This window comes from Gymnoscopelus braueri (assembly GCF_963280865.1).
Source record: "Gymnoscopelus braueri genome assembly, chromosome: 17".
NCBI lineage: Eukaryota > Metazoa > Chordata > Actinopteri > Myctophiformes > Myctophidae > Gymnoscopelus > Gymnoscopelus braueri.
Genome location: NC_137617.1, coordinates 36332021 through 36350185, shown reverse-complemented (window position 1 = coordinate 36350185; position 18165 = coordinate 36332021). Strand labels below are relative to the sequence as shown.

General features: G+C 40.2%; 1 protein-coding gene across 1 annotated transcript in view; it reads left to right on the top strand.

Moving 5' to 3' along the window:
* Nucleotides 1–2287: 2287 nt before the first annotated feature.
* Nucleotides 2288–18165, top strand: part of tbata (thymus, brain and testes associated) — a 32503-nt gene continuing 16625 nt past the window's right edge. Inside the window, exons 1-4 of the mRNA XM_080455034.1 lie at nucleotides 2288–2455; nucleotides 9736–9891; nucleotides 10356–10444; nucleotides 12431–12583. Of these exons, the coding sequence (XP_080311160.1) occupies nucleotides 2350–2455; nucleotides 9736–9891; nucleotides 10356–10444; nucleotides 12431–12583 (504 nt within the window). The 5' untranslated portion in view covers nucleotides 2288–2349. The remainder of the gene's footprint in view (nucleotides 2456–9735; nucleotides 9892–10355; nucleotides 10445–12430; nucleotides 12584–18165) is intronic.

The window sequence follows — 18165 nt, the reverse complement described above, 5'->3', positions numbered from 1 at the left end:
CCTGCCTCCAAAGTGCTGCAGCTTTGATTTGCTTCATAGAATCAAGAATAGAATTCAGAATAAACGTAATTGTCACATCATTGGTTTACATCCTGTACCAAGCTAGTATGCTTTGTGCATGTAGATATAGCTTTGATGTTTTCCTATCCTTGTCTGTTTCTCTTTACCGTTTGATTTCTTCAGTGGTGGAAAAAGTATTCACATCTTTTAAGTAAAAGTATCAATACTGCAATGTACAGTATAAATACTCTTTTACAAGCTAATTTGAATAAAAAATGTAGGCTACTTGCGTAAAAGTACAAAAGTATTGGCCTATGTTTTGTAATCATAATCAACATCTACAAAGTAACGAAATAACTAAAGTTTTCAAATAATTGTAGTGGAGTAAAAAGTACAATATTTGCCTCTGAGATGTAGGTGGAGTAGAAGTGAAAGTAAAGTAAAACTACCTCAACATTGTACTTAAGTACAGTACTTGAGTAAATATACTTTACACCTCCTTGCTCTCCCTGACCTCTTTTCATATCTCTACCATTTCTTTACACCTCTGTAAACCTGTGGTGTGACAATAATGTTGATTATGATACTGATTCTGCTCCCAACCTCTCAAAATACATCTGCAAGGTGAAGATTTGACAAATCACTAACAGTGTCACAGCACAGGAGACTAAAGCAGGCCCATTTAGCATTAATTGGCAGACAGATTGCGTGACAGATTGTACTGTATGTGTGATAGCTCTTACATACAGTATCACCCCATTAGCAGCTGTCATATGCTGTGCTCAGTGTGCTGTGCTCCGACAAGCTAACCCAGACATATGCAGACTAATCCATTGTAAGGACCAGGGCAGGAATTTCAGGGAGGCCACGAAGGCCATGGCCGTCGTTGCCCCACAGTTTGTGCTTGTGCCCCTAAAAAAATGGCATGCCCCGAGGCCACAGTGGCCTCAATGCCCCAGCTGACTGTCTTTTTCTTTTCAATATGTAGACACCAGTGTCTCTTTCTTGTCATGTGTGTCTTTTGATGAGAGTCTGAATTCTTAAGTCCCCTGAGTCCCCATCTTTAAACCAATCCAGTGACTTTGATTGGTGCAGGGTCAGATCATTTAAACCCTTAAATTCAATTACTTATTTCAATGGACTAAAATCTTGTTTTATTTGATGGCCTTCCTGCCCTGGCATTTGGCAAATAATGTAACATACATACTGTAGGCCTACACACATGCAGACATGGTTAACATCAATAGATTGTTCTGCCTACAGCAGAGGTGTCGCTCTAACACAGTGGTGTCCGGGGGGTCCCTTGGAGTCGGAGTCCCCCAGCTAAATGATTGATAGTTAGGTCTCAGATTTATGGGGATCCGTGGCCTTAATGCACATCAAACTGGGGGTCCTTAATTAAATCAAAATGCCCTACAAAGCCAAAATGCAGTACGCAAATAATTTAACTAATAAAAGTGTTTAAAAGTGTTTCAATTGGTCAGCCAAATGGGCTAGCGGCATATAAGTGATATTTCACTAATAGTATATCCGTTCTTGAGGTAATTGATTATCCCCCGAAATCAGTCAGTGTGTCCAAAAACGTAGTTACTGCACATTGGCTTTGTAGGGCACTGCTCTAACATATTTCATTATTCAATGGTAAACAAGCTAAACGTGTGCTTTGGCACCAGGTGGCCATATGTACAGTACAAACAGGTGTCTGGCAATAAAGTTTATATAAGACACACTATTCACAGCCTAGTGTGTAATTGGTCTGGACGCAGGGAAGCGGCATAGAAATTAACTTGTGAAGTCGTCCATTGTGAGGGGATTGTATTTTTGTCTTGTTGAGCACAGGTTTCTTAGCAACATGGGAAACACTGCATTTAGACACGGGCAGGTTTAAGCAGGAGGCTGTTGACTGAGGTACAGTGGCTCTTTAAAGCTTTTCTTTAAATTGTTTTCCTTATAGATTTTTTTCCCCCTGTGAATCCTGTTTATCAACTTTTATAAATATATTCGTACAGTATACTGAGAAAGGAACTTTGTACCGTATAGTTACTATACGGTACAAAGTTCCTTTCTCACTATACTATAGTACTTGTCTTTTCTTTTTCTTGTTGATTCTACAGTAGGCTACAACTTTTTGATTCTACTTGGAAGATCCTGATATACCAAATGCCATTCTATGATATAATTTCAAAAAGGTATATCTGGTTGCCTATTCATGAGGTGTTTTACTCTTTCAGATTCATTCTGGACACGTTTTCATGCCCTGATATGTGGCCGGTACATGGCCCAGATTCTCAAAGGACCACCAGAGAGCAGGGCACCAGTCATGGCAATCAAGTGCCATTCACTACTGAAATGACTAGGATGATGACTAGAAGCAGTGCCCGTTTCGGTGCCCTCAGTCACCACTCGTTCTTCTCTCGGCACAACCCTCATCCGCACAGAGTCAGACATTTCCAAGGTAAGCTGACGTGGTCATGCATTAATAATGATGACGCTGTGAATGCAAATGAAATATTCCACTTTCTTCTTACATAAGACATATATGTTGAATAAAGTTCTGCACTATACTGTAATTGCCTGCTGAATGACAGCTTCAAATGACGGCTTCAAATGACCTCTCTTTCTCATTGTTCAGGGTCAGACAATGGTTTCTCTGCATTGTTTTAGACTATCATTGTCTGTCCATTCGGACTGCAGAGATGTCAAGGTTTGTTTTGGCTCCTTGACTCATGACTGCCATTTGCCAGGGTCCTTTTTGCCAGTAGACATACAGTAGCTGTGTGATAGGGGGTGTATGGGTGTCAGGGTGGCCTAGTTAGGGGTGGCGATAGCTGAATGGTTAGTGAGCCTGCCTAGGACTCCCGAGGTCCCGGAGGCCCCAGGTATGATTCCAGCTCTCAGCAACGTGTTGAAGTGTCCCTGAGCAAGATGCTTAACCCATTTAGACCTGTTGTAACCTATACGTTGTTATACCTTTCAATCCGGGAGCCACCTCTGTGTCTAGTTGTATATAGTATAGTATATAGTATAATTAAAAAAAAAAAATAAGAATTTGAATGTTTTCAGAAAACTAAGGTTAGGTTTTAGAAGGCATTTAGGGTTAGATTCCTCTAGGTTGCCCGGTTACTCCAATGAATTAAACTTCAATTTGATTTGATTTTAGTGCCAAATCACAACAAGTTGTCTTAAGACACTTTACATATAGAGCAGGAGACCCGACATGGCCCCACCCTTAAGCAAGCAATTTTTGCGACAATAGGCAGAAGTTGGCATACAGTACCTGTTTTCTGTTCCGGTTAATTTTCCCATTGCTTCGATTGATTATTTACCAGGCTATCGATTGATTGGCTTGCCAGTAGATTTGAACCGGAAACACATAAAGTTCCATATGCGTTTTCACTTCGTTCTTCTGCACCTGTCAGGTGAAAAGAAGTGACTGGTGACTCATGGTTGTCAACACCCTTCCCAACGCCAAACAGCAGGGCTTAGCAGTAAAAAAAAACTTCCATAAGAGACTCGTTGAATGTTGCACAGTATTGTCTGCTAAATGGGAATGGCCTGAAATGACCTCTCAATCTTCAGACAATCATTTCTGATGTCTGTCCATTCAGACTGAAGCAATCTGGGAACCCATTCAGTAAAAAAAAAGACTGTCTTGAGTGATTAAGCCTGCTGAGATGCTCAAGCAGTTTGGGTTTTTTTTTGCTCCTTGACTCGTGATTGCCAAGATCCCTTTTTGCCAGTAGCCAGAACCGCTATGTGACGTTGTTTTACAATTATTGCTGATGATCAAGTTTCAATCTGCAAGTAGCTCACTATTACTGATTTTAGCAACATCTCCTTCTTAGGAAGCAGAGTTTAGGAGAGTCTAATCAAAGGGTGATCACCTCACATGGCAATCGGGACCTGCCTTAAGACCACAGTAAAAGCCTCTCTGTGTGAGAGTGCAACCATTTACACTCTCTGCGTTGCATTAATACTGAGGATTTTACTGTGCATAGACTGATTGATGTTTGACCTTTCAAACATGCACTACAATCCCAATCAGTCCATGCACAGTCGAATCCTCAGTAACGCAACACATAGACAGTGTTAACAGGCTACGTGAACTGCAAAACCTTCAATTCAGTTATGAAATGAACTGCCAATCCAATGAACGGTTGCTACAATCAGGGTTATATCTGGTTTCGGTAAAGATCCCAACTTTAGCATTTTATGCGAATTGGAAATATGAGACTTTAGACTGAGGCAGGAATAGACTGAAAGTTACAGGTTTTTTGTCTAGATCACTAAAGGATGAGCATCTGCTCTTCAACAGTTCACTTGACAACACCTAAATTCACATGTATTACTTCTGGCTTAACACACTGTAGTCTGATGAGCCGAATTATTTTAATTGTTTGACTGAACCAGACTATAACTGGTTTTGGTTTTGTTGAATCACATGCAGCTCTTGATATTTGTGAGGGAGTTTGCGATGGGCGACTAGACTCTTTAGTCCATGGGCCAGGCCAGAACTTGTTACCACTTTTGTATGGTCCATACAAGTAGTTTAAAACATGATAACCGTTTCAAATACTTAGCTTTAGAAGTTTGGGGGGACAATTTGTCTACCATTATGGCCCTGCAGTATGCACCGTGGCTTTGAGTGCACTGTGTTATTAAGACCTGAGGCTGATTCTACAAATGCCTTCTAAATTCTAAAACTGTTTTCTGAAAAACGTATGTTGCTATAAGTGGTGCACATTTTTCATGTCAAGGACCCCCAAAATTATATGTATTTTGCCACGGACCCCCATCTCAAAATATTTTGTTCCAGGGACCCCCAGATGCAAAGATTAAAGTTAAAGATGTGCGCTTTAAAAAATATGTACAAAGATTTGCGCACATTTTCAAGATAAAAAAAAAATTGCAGATCTACAAGCTCGCAGCGTGGCGCGAAGTGATGCGCTGTGACACACTGTGAGCTTGTATACCTGCTATTTTTTAATAGCCAACCAATGTGCTATATATAGCTAAAATGACACGCTTTCCCGGTGTTCCCGGCGTTAGAATCGCACATACACATGCATTATATAACAATGACTATTTTGGCTTGACTTTTCAAATCGGTCTGCGCTTTCAAAACGCATTACAATGCAACAATAATAACTTGCCATCATTTTACTTTTGCAATACTGGGCCACAGTAGGCAGCAATTTAATGCGACCATGGTTTGAGACCTCCAATGATGGGGACACAAGAACAACATTGTCCAGATTTATCTTCATGTCACCATAAGCCCAGTGCTTAACAAGTTTGTGTTGCCGTGCATTTCATCAATCTATACCAGTGGTCCTCAACATTTTCAGGCTAAGGACCCCTTAGCTGAGAGAGAGATGAAGCAGGGACCCCCACTACATTTTGTAATAAATTGTGTTGAAGATGAAACTTTTTCATAGATTTCATAGATGCATACTTGTTTGACAGCACTAACATCATGTGTATGTTGGATTCATGCAAATGTGTATTTTCAGAAATTTTACCACTTAAACTGTCAATTAGTAAACTTGACCTTTCACTCTGTACTGTTCTGCTCTTTTTTCCTTCCTTTTTACCTCTTTGCCGAAAATAGCCGATCTACGCTGCAAGGCGTTGTGAGCTTGTACATCTGCCACTTTTGGCTAAAGTTCTCTTCAGAATAGGGATGCTAGGGTTCAAGTAGTAAATGCAAAAAAAATTATCTCCCGGACCCACTGTTGAAAACCCCTGATCCATACAGTAGGTGTGTATTTATGTCGGATGTGCCATTAATCAATAGGTGTGATTATGTCGGATTCGGATAGAGCATTGATCTTTAGTTGTGAAGTAATTATTTTTGTGCCCTTGTACTGTTGCTCCATCACTAGCCTATGCACTTGGTCCCCTGTCTGCAAGCTTGCACTGTATTTAGTTATCCCATTGTCTTCTTGGACACTACTTTGAGTTTTAACAAACAAGACAGTAGTGTTATGAAGGGAAATATTTATCAGCTTAGAACCAAAGCCAAATTAAAGCCCATTTTATTTCTATTCTATTAAGTATCCAGAAACCATCACCCCTTGGCTGGACTACAGTAGCCAGAGGGGTAGCTTTTATTTCTCAACCTCACACAAATTGCAACAAAAACAAAGTTAACATAATTTGTGTCCTCAGTATGTTCTGAAAGGGAGATGCAAAAAAAAGAAGGCATTGTATGAATCAATGTTTTTTTCCCCCATCCATTTATTGAGTTGATACTGATGACCCCCCTCCGTTATCATTTTGAAAGGACTGGAGGCAAATTTACTTAAAACCACCAAACACATATGTTCTGAACATTAACAACATTTTGTTTAAACTAAAGCAAGAATATAAGCTGGCACACAGAACGTTATGGACAAACACACACACAAAACACACACGGTTTCACCGAATACCGATGTGATGCACACACGCTGCACCCACGCTGCACCTAGAGCTACCTAGAAATCATCCCATTGAATACAACACTACACTTGAGATCAAACTCGGTTGTGCCAAACACGTTTACAACACGTTCTCTTTGCAAATGGAAGTATCACACACAACTAGCTGTGTCTAAGATGACAGTACCACGCTGCTGAATGGCCCGCTGGCCTTTGTCTCTTCTTCAGGCTTTTAACGGCCAAGCCCTGATGAGTCGGCTGAACACTGCTGTGCTCAATCAACTCTGCAGCTCTCTCACAGTGGGGGAGGCAGTACCTGAGGAGAGAACAGACAAAAACACACGCACACGCACGCACGCATGCACACACACACGCACGCGTGCGGCTACAGCCGTAACAACAGGCTATATAAAGGCATTGCTGTGCAGTATGAAACTGTCCAGTTGACAATGAACAGGACATCGTTTTATTCAAACTGGGTGTGTGATCATCCACAGAAAACTGGCTATACTGTACACATGGTAGTGCTGTCCTATATTTTCCAACCAGTAACAAAGAAATACCAGTAACAAAGAAATAGGCCACTGTAACTATTAAATCCCCCTTGGAAATGTCATGTATCACACATGACATTTCCAAGGTTTCCAAGGTTTTAAGAAAACAGGGATACCAAGTGCTGCACAAAATCATAAAATAAAATAAATACACAATATAAGCTACGGTTCATGAAACTATAGAACACAACACAACTGTACAAATGGCAAACAAAATTTGTTTTTTTTAAAAAGTACAAATACAAAATGTATCTACTGTATAACAAAAGAACATAAAACACAAAACACAGCCATCAACAGCCAGTGATTCCTAACAATGCAAGACACAAACAGGGACCACAAAACACTCCTGCTGGATCAGAAGCTAAGGTATAAAAGTGGGACATATGGTGGAATTTTTAAGTGGAGAGCCATTTTTGTGGGTGGGAGGAGGGGGGGCGGTTGTTCGTTCAACAATTGGCATCTGGTTTTTAATCTTGTTCTTGGGAAGACAAGCTGCAGCTGATCAGTTGACCTCAATGACCTGGAAGGAGTGTAAACATGGAGGAGGTAATGAGACGAAAAACCATTTAACGATTTGAAAAACAAACTGTATAATCTTAAAATCAATTCTAAAACAGACTGGGAGCCAGGTATAGTACATCCAACCCCCTCAGTTAACGTCTCCTCCAAACTATCCACAGTTTGCTGCTGGCAGAATCAAGTGGAAAACAAAACATAATAAGTCACATTGAACTTCTGACCAATCACACGCATTGTTTTCGCCAGTGGTGGAAAAAAAGTACTGTTTTATTTAAGTAAAAGTATCAATACTGCAATGTAGAAAGCTGTTACAAGTCCGGAATAAAAAATGTACAATAAAATAAAAGTACAAAAAGTACACAAGTATTGTTATCAAAATGTACTTAAAGTACCAAAAGTAGAAAGTACTTGATATGCAGAATGTCCCATTTCTCAAGTTCAAAGTGTATGAAATGTATACAATCTACAAAGTAACTAGTAACTAAAGTTGTCAATTAATTGTAGTGGAGTAAAAGTACAACATTTGCTTCTGAGATGTAGTGGAGTAGAAGTAAAAGTACAAAAACTGGAAATACTCCAGTGAAGTAAAAAAATACCTAAAAACTGTAGTTAAGTACAGTACTTGAGTAAATGTACTTAGTTACTTTACACCGCTGGTGTTGTTCGGCTAGCGGAGGAGGTGTTCAACTAGTTTGGAGGTGCAAGAACTACTGAACGGTGGTGGAAAGTTACAATTTACAATTTTGAGGTATACTTTTGCTTGACTTGAGTGTCTCCATTCTTTTGTACTTTATACTTCAATAAGTATAGGCATATTGCACTGTTTTACTCCACTACAATAATTTGACAGTGTCAGTTACTAGTTACTTTACAGATTTGTATTATTGTTACAAAACAGTACAGTATATCAACCACTTAAGCCCTCTTTCATAATTTGTCTACTCGAAAATAGCTGATCTACTATTTCTACTCTACTACATTAGATCTGTTATTTTTGAAAAAAGCTTTTGCAAATAGTGTGAAATGGGACATTATGCATAATGAGTACTTTTATTTTGCTTCTTTACGTACATTTTGATGCCAATACTTTTGTACTTTAATTTACTCAGGTAAAATGTTGAATACAGGCCTTTTACTGGTAACAGAGTATATTTCTTGTGTGGTACTGATTCCACCACTGGTAAGAACTCAGAAAAATCACTAGCAAATAGAATGCTAGAAGCCAAGACTTATGCAACATAACTAATGGCAAAACCTGAGAAGAAACAACACTGGTAGAGCGTGGGTGTGTACAGTAGCTCAGAGGTGGGGGGGATGTGGAACAGAATGTGGGAGTGGCGTCAGGGGATACGGAGCATAGTGGCCAGTGGTGTCAACACCACCCCCATATTATACATACATGTACTGTAGGGAGGATTGCTGTTGGGCAAACTATCAAAACAAACAATGACCAATGACCAACAAACTATTTCATGCCGCGGGACCCCCGAATTGATATGTATGTGGCCCTGGACCCCCACCTGAAAATGTCGTGCCAGGGACCCCCAGAAGCAAAGATTTGTGTTAAAAATGTTCGCCCTTAAAAAAAGATTGGAAGATTTGCACACATTTTCAAGATAAAAAAAGATCTACAAGCTCATAGCTTGTATATCTGCTATTGAATAGCCAAAGTACTATAAGATATGAATAAAGGGGTTCAAATGATTGTGACACTACATTAACATTTTGCTGGGGACCCCCTGGTATCCCCCCAAGGACCCCTGGCGGTCCGCGGCCATAAACAATTTGGGGGTCCTTATTGGCACAAAAAAGTTTGATAACTAGTGATTTAGAAGGCATTTGTAGAATCGGCCTTAGGTCAAAAAATGACTTATTTTCTATCAAATTACCCACACCCCATGAAGCCTTGAATTCATGGAGAGTTTTTTGTTTTTGTCGCATTCATGAGCCAATAATTTGATGACCTGCGGAGGTGGTCAATCAAGGAGGAGGTTGAGTCTCCGCCGGTCATCAAATTATTGGCTGATTCTGATTCTTAGGAATGCGACAAAAACAAAAAACCCTCCATGATATTCAAGGCTTCATGGGGTGTGTAATTGATAGAAAATAAGATTTTTTTTTTTACCTGAGGCCGATTCTACAAATGCCTGGGTAATTGATAGAAAATAAGTATTTTTTGGGGGTGAACTACTCTTTTAATGGGATAATCTTCCATGTGTGTTTGTGTTGTGTTGCAGGTCTCAATGGCAGCCCGGTGTGCATGGTGAGGGATGACTGGTGTGTCACTACAGCCCTGTTTCCTCATCCTCTCATCAAGAGCCAAGTGTTCAGCACAGCCACGGCTGCTGCTCCGCCTCATCTTACACTCGCAAGCAAAAGTAACAACAGAGCAGGTACAGTACTGTATGCAGTGGTGGAAGAAGTACAATACTGTACTATAGAAATACTGTAGACGTTTAATGCCGGACTTTTACTTGTAGTAAAAGTCCGGAATTAAACGTTTACTTGAGTAAATGGCAGCAAACTGCTCCATTCCCATCGAAATGCATTGTCAGAATCCGCCCTCATAGGTAGAATCAAAATGCGGTGTGACCGTGCCCTTATTACTCAAGTAAAGTTTTGACTGCAGGACTTTTATTTGTAACAGAGTATTTCTACATTGTGATATTCTTTAGTTATGTAAAAATCTGTCCACCACTGGGTATATATTAGGTATTACTGATTACTGGTATATTACTGAAAAACACAACTTATTTTTCTATTTTTTGATAGTCCTTCTCTCAAAAGCCTGGAAGGAAGAGCTGAAAGAACTATTGTAGCTGCAAAAGAACTTTAACTTTCACATTTGTTTTGATAGTTCTTCTCTCAGAAGCCTGGAAGGACGAGCTGAAAGAATTGACTGCAAAAGTCAGTCTGTCTTCTCAAGCAAAGAAGGAGAGAAAATGTGTAAGTGTAGTTAAAATCCTCTAGGCACCCTTTTCTCTTCTTTATTTAGATATAGACAAAAACTAGGTTTGGCGGCAAGGTGACATAAATCAATAAATAAATCAAATTAACATAATGACATGACGTAAATCTCCTACCGGAATTGGACCTGTGTAATTGCAATCAAGTGGTTGACACAATCAATGGTCAGTTACCAGAGCAACCCAGCAAGATGGTCTATTTCAATGGTTCTCAACCTTTTCAGGCCGTGACCCCCCAAAATAATCATATTTGAACTGGGGACCCCCCACCCCGACAAGCACTTGGAATGTAGGAGTTAAAGGGGTAGTTCACCCCCAAAATAACTTTTTTTCTATTGATTACTGACCATCTGGAGCCTTGAATTCATAGATATTTTTTTGTTTTTGTCACATTCCTAAGCCAATAATTTGATTATAATAAATGTGTCCCCATTGATTCCGGTAGGAGACACAAATGCATTTGTGTCTCCTACCGGAATCAATGGGGCTAAATTTATTATAATCAAATAATAAAGGAAGGAATGCGACAAAAACAAAAAAATATCCATGAATTCAAGGCTCCATGGGGTGAGTAATCAATAGAAAAAAAAGTTATTTGGGGGGTGAACTACCCCTTTAAGGGCAGGCATTCAATTTAGTTTGACTCAGTTCCACAGATAAATATTGTGAAAATAGCCGATCTACAAGCTCACAACGCCTCGCATTGCGAGGCGTTTTGAGCTTGTAGATCGTCTATTTTCAAAATGTTTGCCTCTTTCGTATGTTGTTTGACAATTTGGCCAATGTTTGACCAGTTTTTATAGTATAGTTTGCTGATTAGGCAACTTTGGTGCAGTTATGGTGTTTTTTCTTTTCTTTTTCTGATGTATTAACGGTCCTTAAATTGTCACCGATCTATTTCACTAAAGCATCAGCACAGATTCAACTTTGTCCATGTTCCTACAGTAGTAAGTCTTAACATGTTTTTCCCCCCTTATTATAGGCTCAACTCAAAATGTATTTATAGTAGAGCACATTTCAATGACCGAAGCCAACCAAAGTGCTATACAACACAGCAATATGAACAACAATGTTACAATACAATGAAAAAATACAAATACAAAGATACAAAAAATACATTTTGTGGCAATAAAACTTTTTAAAAAGTGCATAGCAGAAAATAGTGAGGTAGGGTCAGTGGTCGTGGAGTGTCGGATTAGCTGTTTATAAAGTGCTCAAAAGGCCAGAGAAAAGAAATAGGTCTTCAGGAGTGATTTAAAAATGTCTATGGACTGAGCGGCTCTTATATTAAATGGAAGGCTATTCCAGAGCCTCGGGGCAGCTGCAGCAAAGGCTCGGTCATCGCTAGATCTTTTCTTGGTCGTGAGCTCAGCCAATAGCAGCTAATCGGCCGACCTTAGGGGTCTGGATGGACTGTAATCTTTGATAAGGTCTGTGAGAAAAGGCGGGGCTAGGCCATTACGTGCTTTGAAAGCAAACATTAAGACCTTAAAATCGATTCTGAAACCTGTGCTCCGAGGAGCACTTTTTCTAGTTTCTCATATTTTTCCTTCACACAGTAGAATTGAAGTTCTGTTTTCAACAAATAATTATTCAGTCATTTCTACTGATTGAGCATGCACTATAGGCCAACCCCCAGATGACGGTTTAGTGACAATCTAAGGACCTTTTTAATAGCAAAAAAAAAAACTTTGGTCAAACATTGGCCAAATTGTCAAATAATAAGAAAGAGGCTAACTTTTTGAAGTGCGAGCTTGTAGATCTGCTATGTTCACAATATTTATCGAGTCAAACAAAATTGAATGCCTCAACTCCTGCAATTCCAAATGCTTGTCAGGGTGGGGGGGTCCCCAGTTCAAATATGATTATTGGGGGGGGGGGGGGGTCATGGCCTGAAAAGGTTGAGAACCACTAGGCCTATAGGCCATACTATTTGTTGTGTGTACCTCTGTGCATTGTTGCCCAGGAGGAGCAGCCTGAGGAAGGACTTGGTCAGAGAAAGACCCAGTACTCTACTCAGACCGGACGAATCCTCCCTCCGTCTACCAAGGCTTACCAGAGACGATCTCATTCGCAGCGCCAGGGTTATCCACAACCCCTCTACGACCAAGAACTCATGGTAAATCATACATACTCATTCTCAGCGCCAGGGTTATCCACAACCCCTCTACGACCAAGAACACATGGTAAACTAGAATATTCGCAATTCTGGGAAATTGCAAAGTGTGGTTGCGCCGACGCGAGTCGCGGCCGCCGGGAACGAGGGAACGCCAGGAGGAATACCAGTGGAGGCCACCCGATGTGCGATTCGAATTTTGTGCCGATCGGATCCCACGTTCGTTATACGTGCCGTTTTGATTTTAGGTAATAGACCCCTCCCACTAAATAAATAGGCCCCTCTTAAAAATGTAACGGGCCAATTATATTGTCCTGTCACTCCTGAGATCACTTGTATTTCATTTTGAGAGGATTCATCCCCCCAAAAATCAGTTTTTTTGCAACGGTTACATTTTGAGCATTTGTGGCGCCCCCTATGGATCAAAGTGGAAATTCTTTTGGGGATTTGTTGAGTGGCTTTGACTAGACCTTTTGTTGGTGATTTTTGGCATTTTTTGTCAAATAGGCCCCTCCCACTAACTTTGGAAGCCTATTACGGACAAACGATATGGCCCTTACAGAGTATAATTCCAGAGTATAATTCCGCTTAGGTAGGTTTATCGCATGGGTCCATAGATCATGTGTACCGAGTTTTGTGAGATTTGGACAAAATATGTAGGAGAAGGTGCAAAAAGTGTGTTTTGAAGAAAACTGAAAATGGCGGAAAATCTATCCAGGCGCAAATGGGTGTGGCCTATATGGGGAGTTGCGTCATGACCCAAGGAATCCAAGGAAAAGGAGAGTTTTATTCTAGGGCCTACGGTTCAAGAGTTATAGGCTAAAAGGTAAAGTGGGCTGTTATAGCGCCACCATGAGGCTGACTGGTGTAATTATTTTTCATAATTAGGGCACTGGACTATGAACCTCCCCTCCAATAGATAGGATAGAGAGGATCGTGAATGTGTTTGGCACGAGGGGAAAGTGGTAAAGTGAATGTTTTTTTTAATTATTGTTTTCTTGATTGAATACTTTATTAACCTTTTGCAAATAGTACAGTGGTACAGTGGGTTTGCCATGTGAACAATTGGTGGTGAAAAGCTGCTGCAAATATGTAATGGTGAAATAAATGCTATTATTACTTACACACCTACATTACATTTGATGTGTTGAATTTCATAATACATTTCCTTATGCAATACTATCACATATTTTCTAGCACTAGGGGTATACCTTTCCAAAAATCACCATGAGAATTATTCCCCCCAGATGGTACTGGTGGTGGCCCAAATTTGGGGTTCTGGCTTAAATGAACTGGGGCTGGAACCTGCTGCATAATCGATTCTTAATATTTACTCAAGAATGAATGAATGAGTTAGCAATTTGCCAGCCATAGAGGTGGAAAAAGCACCTGCTGCAAAGGTGATATTCATGTACAGTATGTAATGTTAACCCATTCAATCCGGGAAAGCATCAGTGTCATTTTAGACTTTAGCTTTATATTTATAGCAACATGTTTTTTCAGAGAACTGTTAGGATTTAGAAGGCACTTACACACTTATATTAGGCTATATTTAGTTTATTGAATTTCATAATTTCATTAGAATCTATGTAATCATGGTATTGCATCTTTAGGTTATTTACAGAGGAACCTTTGTGTAACATCTTGAAAACAGAAGTACATCTTGTGTAATGTATCGTCGTCACTATGTTGCCACTGCCAGTAATAGAGAACATATATAGTCTGAGCTATACCCACCGTTTTTTAAAAAGAGATTGTCAATAATAAGAGAGAATCGTCAGTTTGAAGTAGAATGCTTTGGTTCTATGTACAGGTATAGGCTAAATTTGAAAAGTGTGTTTTGGCATGGGGTTATGAATGGATTGATAACACACAGTAAGCTACCACCGCTGCAATATTCACATCTTTTCTAGCACGAGGGGTGTATACCTTCCCAAAAATCACTATGAGAATTATGCCCCCCAGATGGTAAATGTGGGGTCCTAGCTTACGGACTACATGAACTGAGGGTGGAACCTGCATGATATTCGATTTGTCCCACTTACTGTAGGTAAAAAAATGAATGAATTAGCGATTCTGCAAGACATAGAGGTGCTTCGCATGTAAACAAATGTTGTGGAAAAAGCACCTGCTGTAAAGGTGATATTCATGTATGTAATGGTAAAGTAAAAAGTTATCCCATGCATTACACACACAACATTTTGTTTATTTAATTTCATAATTCATAATTTCCTTAGAATCATGTAGGCTAAACATGGTATTAAATCTTTAGGTTATTTACAGTGGAAACCTTTGTGTAAGCCAGTCCACTCCAATGATTCGCAACACAATTGTGCAACTGCAATACTTGCAACAACTTGCAACCATTTCCCCAAAGGCACAGGCCTGCAACCAGTCAGTCCAAACCGCTGAAATGTCTTGCAACTGGTTGCAAGTTGCGACTAGTTGCATTGGTGTGTGAACTTGCCTCAACATCTTTCATGAAAACAGAAATACACCTTGAGTAATGTAGAGTCAATATATATATATTTCTAGAGTTGCTAATTTTATCAACTTTTCTGAAAAACATATTGTCTGAGCTATGCCCACCATTTTCCAAAGAGAGAGGGTCAATAATGAGATAAAACAATCAGTTTGAAGTGGAATGCCTCATTCTGTTCTCTCTATAATTTTAAAAAGTGTGTTTTGGCATGGCGTTATGAATGGATGGAGTGATAACACAGAAAGTTACCACCACTGCAATGCTAACCTCGCATCACCAGTCTTTCCACCTCGGAGGAAAGCCTGGTGTCTGTTACTAAAGACCCATATGATCCGGTCTAGGCCACGCCTACTGAAAAAAAAAAGAAAAAAGAATCCTCTTTCCGGATTCTGCCCATCCGGTTTTGCGGTGCCGCTTTGTTTTGGTTCCCCAATCCCTATTTAAATGGAATAGAATTTCCCCGTGGGATAATACAGACGCTAAATAGTCTCCGGATAGTGCACGCACATTTACATTTTAAAAAATAAGCGAAACTATGCCGCATCGACGATTTTATTATCGGACCTATTTTGGGGTGAGACGTGTTTCCGGTTCTGCCCATCCGGCCACTTTTTATTTTTTTAACTTCCGCTCCCGACCGGATCATATACCCAAAAAGGAATGGTGCCCAGGCTACTGCAATGCTATCACATATTCTCTAGCACTAGGGGTGTATACCTTCCCAAAAATCACTATGAGAATTATTCCCCCCAGAGGGTACCTGGTACCCATGGCCCACATTTTTTGTCCTGGCTCACAGACTATAATAGTCATGACAAAAACTACACTACACTGTACTATGTGTGTAAGTAAGCTGAAATAGGACAATATTGGTACAACCCCTGGAAGCCATCTTGAAAAATGTGGCCATGTTGAATTTTTTGAGTGGCCAGTGCCATTTTTCACACGAGTGGAGTAATTATGCCAAATTTCATCCTTGTATCACAACCTATATCAGTATCTGCTCCGCTAAGGTGGGGGCCATCTTGAAAAAACGGTCGCCATCTTGGATTTGTGGCCAGCGCCTTTTTCCACCAGAGTGGCCCCTACAAAGTATTTGTGCCAAATGTCATGCTTGTATCACAAAGTGAACGATTATGTTATTAATCTGCTGCACTATAACTGTAGCCCTTACGATTTCCAAGAAATAAATACTTGAATGGGAGTCTTTGCATTTTCCCATTATAAGTCAATGGGGATTAATTCATTCACTAATACATTAATATCAATTACACTATACAACCTATCTCTTAGCAAAATACAAGCGCACGATTCCCGATGAAGCCGATTTTAAGAAATAGGCCCCTCCCACTAAAGAAATAGGCACCTCCCACAAATGTAACAGCACAATTATATAGTCACGTTACTCCTGAGATCGTCTCATTTTGAAAGGATTGATCCCACCCAAAATCATGTTTTTGCATCAAACGGTTACATTTTGCGCATTTGTGGCGCCCCCTATCGATCAAAGTGGAAATGCTTTTGGGGATTTGTTGAGTAAACCACCCTTGACATGATTCAAATTTGGGATTGACTGGACGTTTCCTTTGTGATTGTTGGCATTTTTTGTAAGACGGGCCCCTCCCACTAACTTTGGAAGCCAATTACGGACGAACGGTACTATCAAAATGCCGTTTTCATATGTTTATCGCTAGGGTCCAGAGATCATGTGTACCGATTTTTGTGAAATTTGGAGAGGAGGAGCTAAAAAGTGTGAGAGGAGGAGCTAAAAGTGTGTTTTGAAGAAAATTCAAAATGGCGGAAAATCTATCCAGACGCAAATGGGCGTGGCCTATATGGGGTTGCGTTATGAAGGAATCTAGGGAAAAAAAGATTTTTATTCTACGACCTACGGTTCAAGAGTTATAGGCCACAACGTAAAATGGACTGTTATAGCGCCGATTGGTGTAATTTTTTTTTTAATAATTTCCGACTAAATTATGAACCTCCCCTTATGAACCTCCCCTAGAGTCTTGTAACTCTAGTCCTTACAGTTTCTGTTTAATTTTCCCATTAAAGTGGATGGGGAAATTTAATGCACTAATAAATCAATATCAATTAAACTATGTAACCAATCTCTTAGCAAAGTACAAGTGCACGATTCCCGGTGAGACCGGTCAATTTGACATATGGCACGAAATTGGGAAAAATAAACTGTGGAAGGAGTAGCAGCCCGAAAAAAAGTTTATCTATAAAGAAAGAATAAAGTCGGTAGAGTACTATAGTCTGGTTGCCCTTTCGGGCAACCACACTAACTAGAAAAAGTGCTCCTCGGAGCACAGGTCTCCGCCAGGTCAGGTAGGTTAATGTGAGCCAGCAATGTTCGGAATTCGCTTTGGAATGTGAAAAATCGGACGGATCAGACGGATCCGTCTTGATCACTTGACTAAAGAGATAATATGTACCGATGTGTGTGATGTTTGGACAACATAGGAGTAATGTTGTAATGTAAAAAAAATATCGGCCTTATGGCGCTATATTAGGGCAATGTTGAAAGGGTGGCATTTCTTCCTTGGCCTAGTGAGATTGGCCTAGCAAAATTCACGGAAATTGCACACTGTGTTCATGATTTGAGGCATTTTGTTCAAAACGGAGCACTCCTGCAAACTTTGGAAGCCATTCTTAGCCAATCAGGATGGAATATGAAAAATCTGAAAGACACATTTCGTTTAATGACTATATAGAGATACCGTGTACTGATTTGCGTGACGTTTGGATAAAATCTGTAGGAGTACTGTCAATTTTTGTGTGTGCAAAAAGCGGCCTCCTGGTGGCGCTATAAGAGGCCCATATGATAAGAGGTTCTGAATTGGCATCCAGGGAGTGTGTGTGAAGTTTCGCAGCGAGCAAGCCAACAGTGCCGGAGATTAGACGGACGGGGCGACGGACACACACACGGACGGACAGGGTGCAAAACATAGTCTCGGCCATGTCTTTCGGCCTGGTGTAGACAAAAATGTGTGTGTGTGTGTGTGTGTGTGTGTGTGTGTGTGTGTGTGTGTGTGTGTGTGTGTGTGTGTGTGTGTGTGTGTGTGTGTGTGTGTGTGTGTGTGTGTGTGTGTGT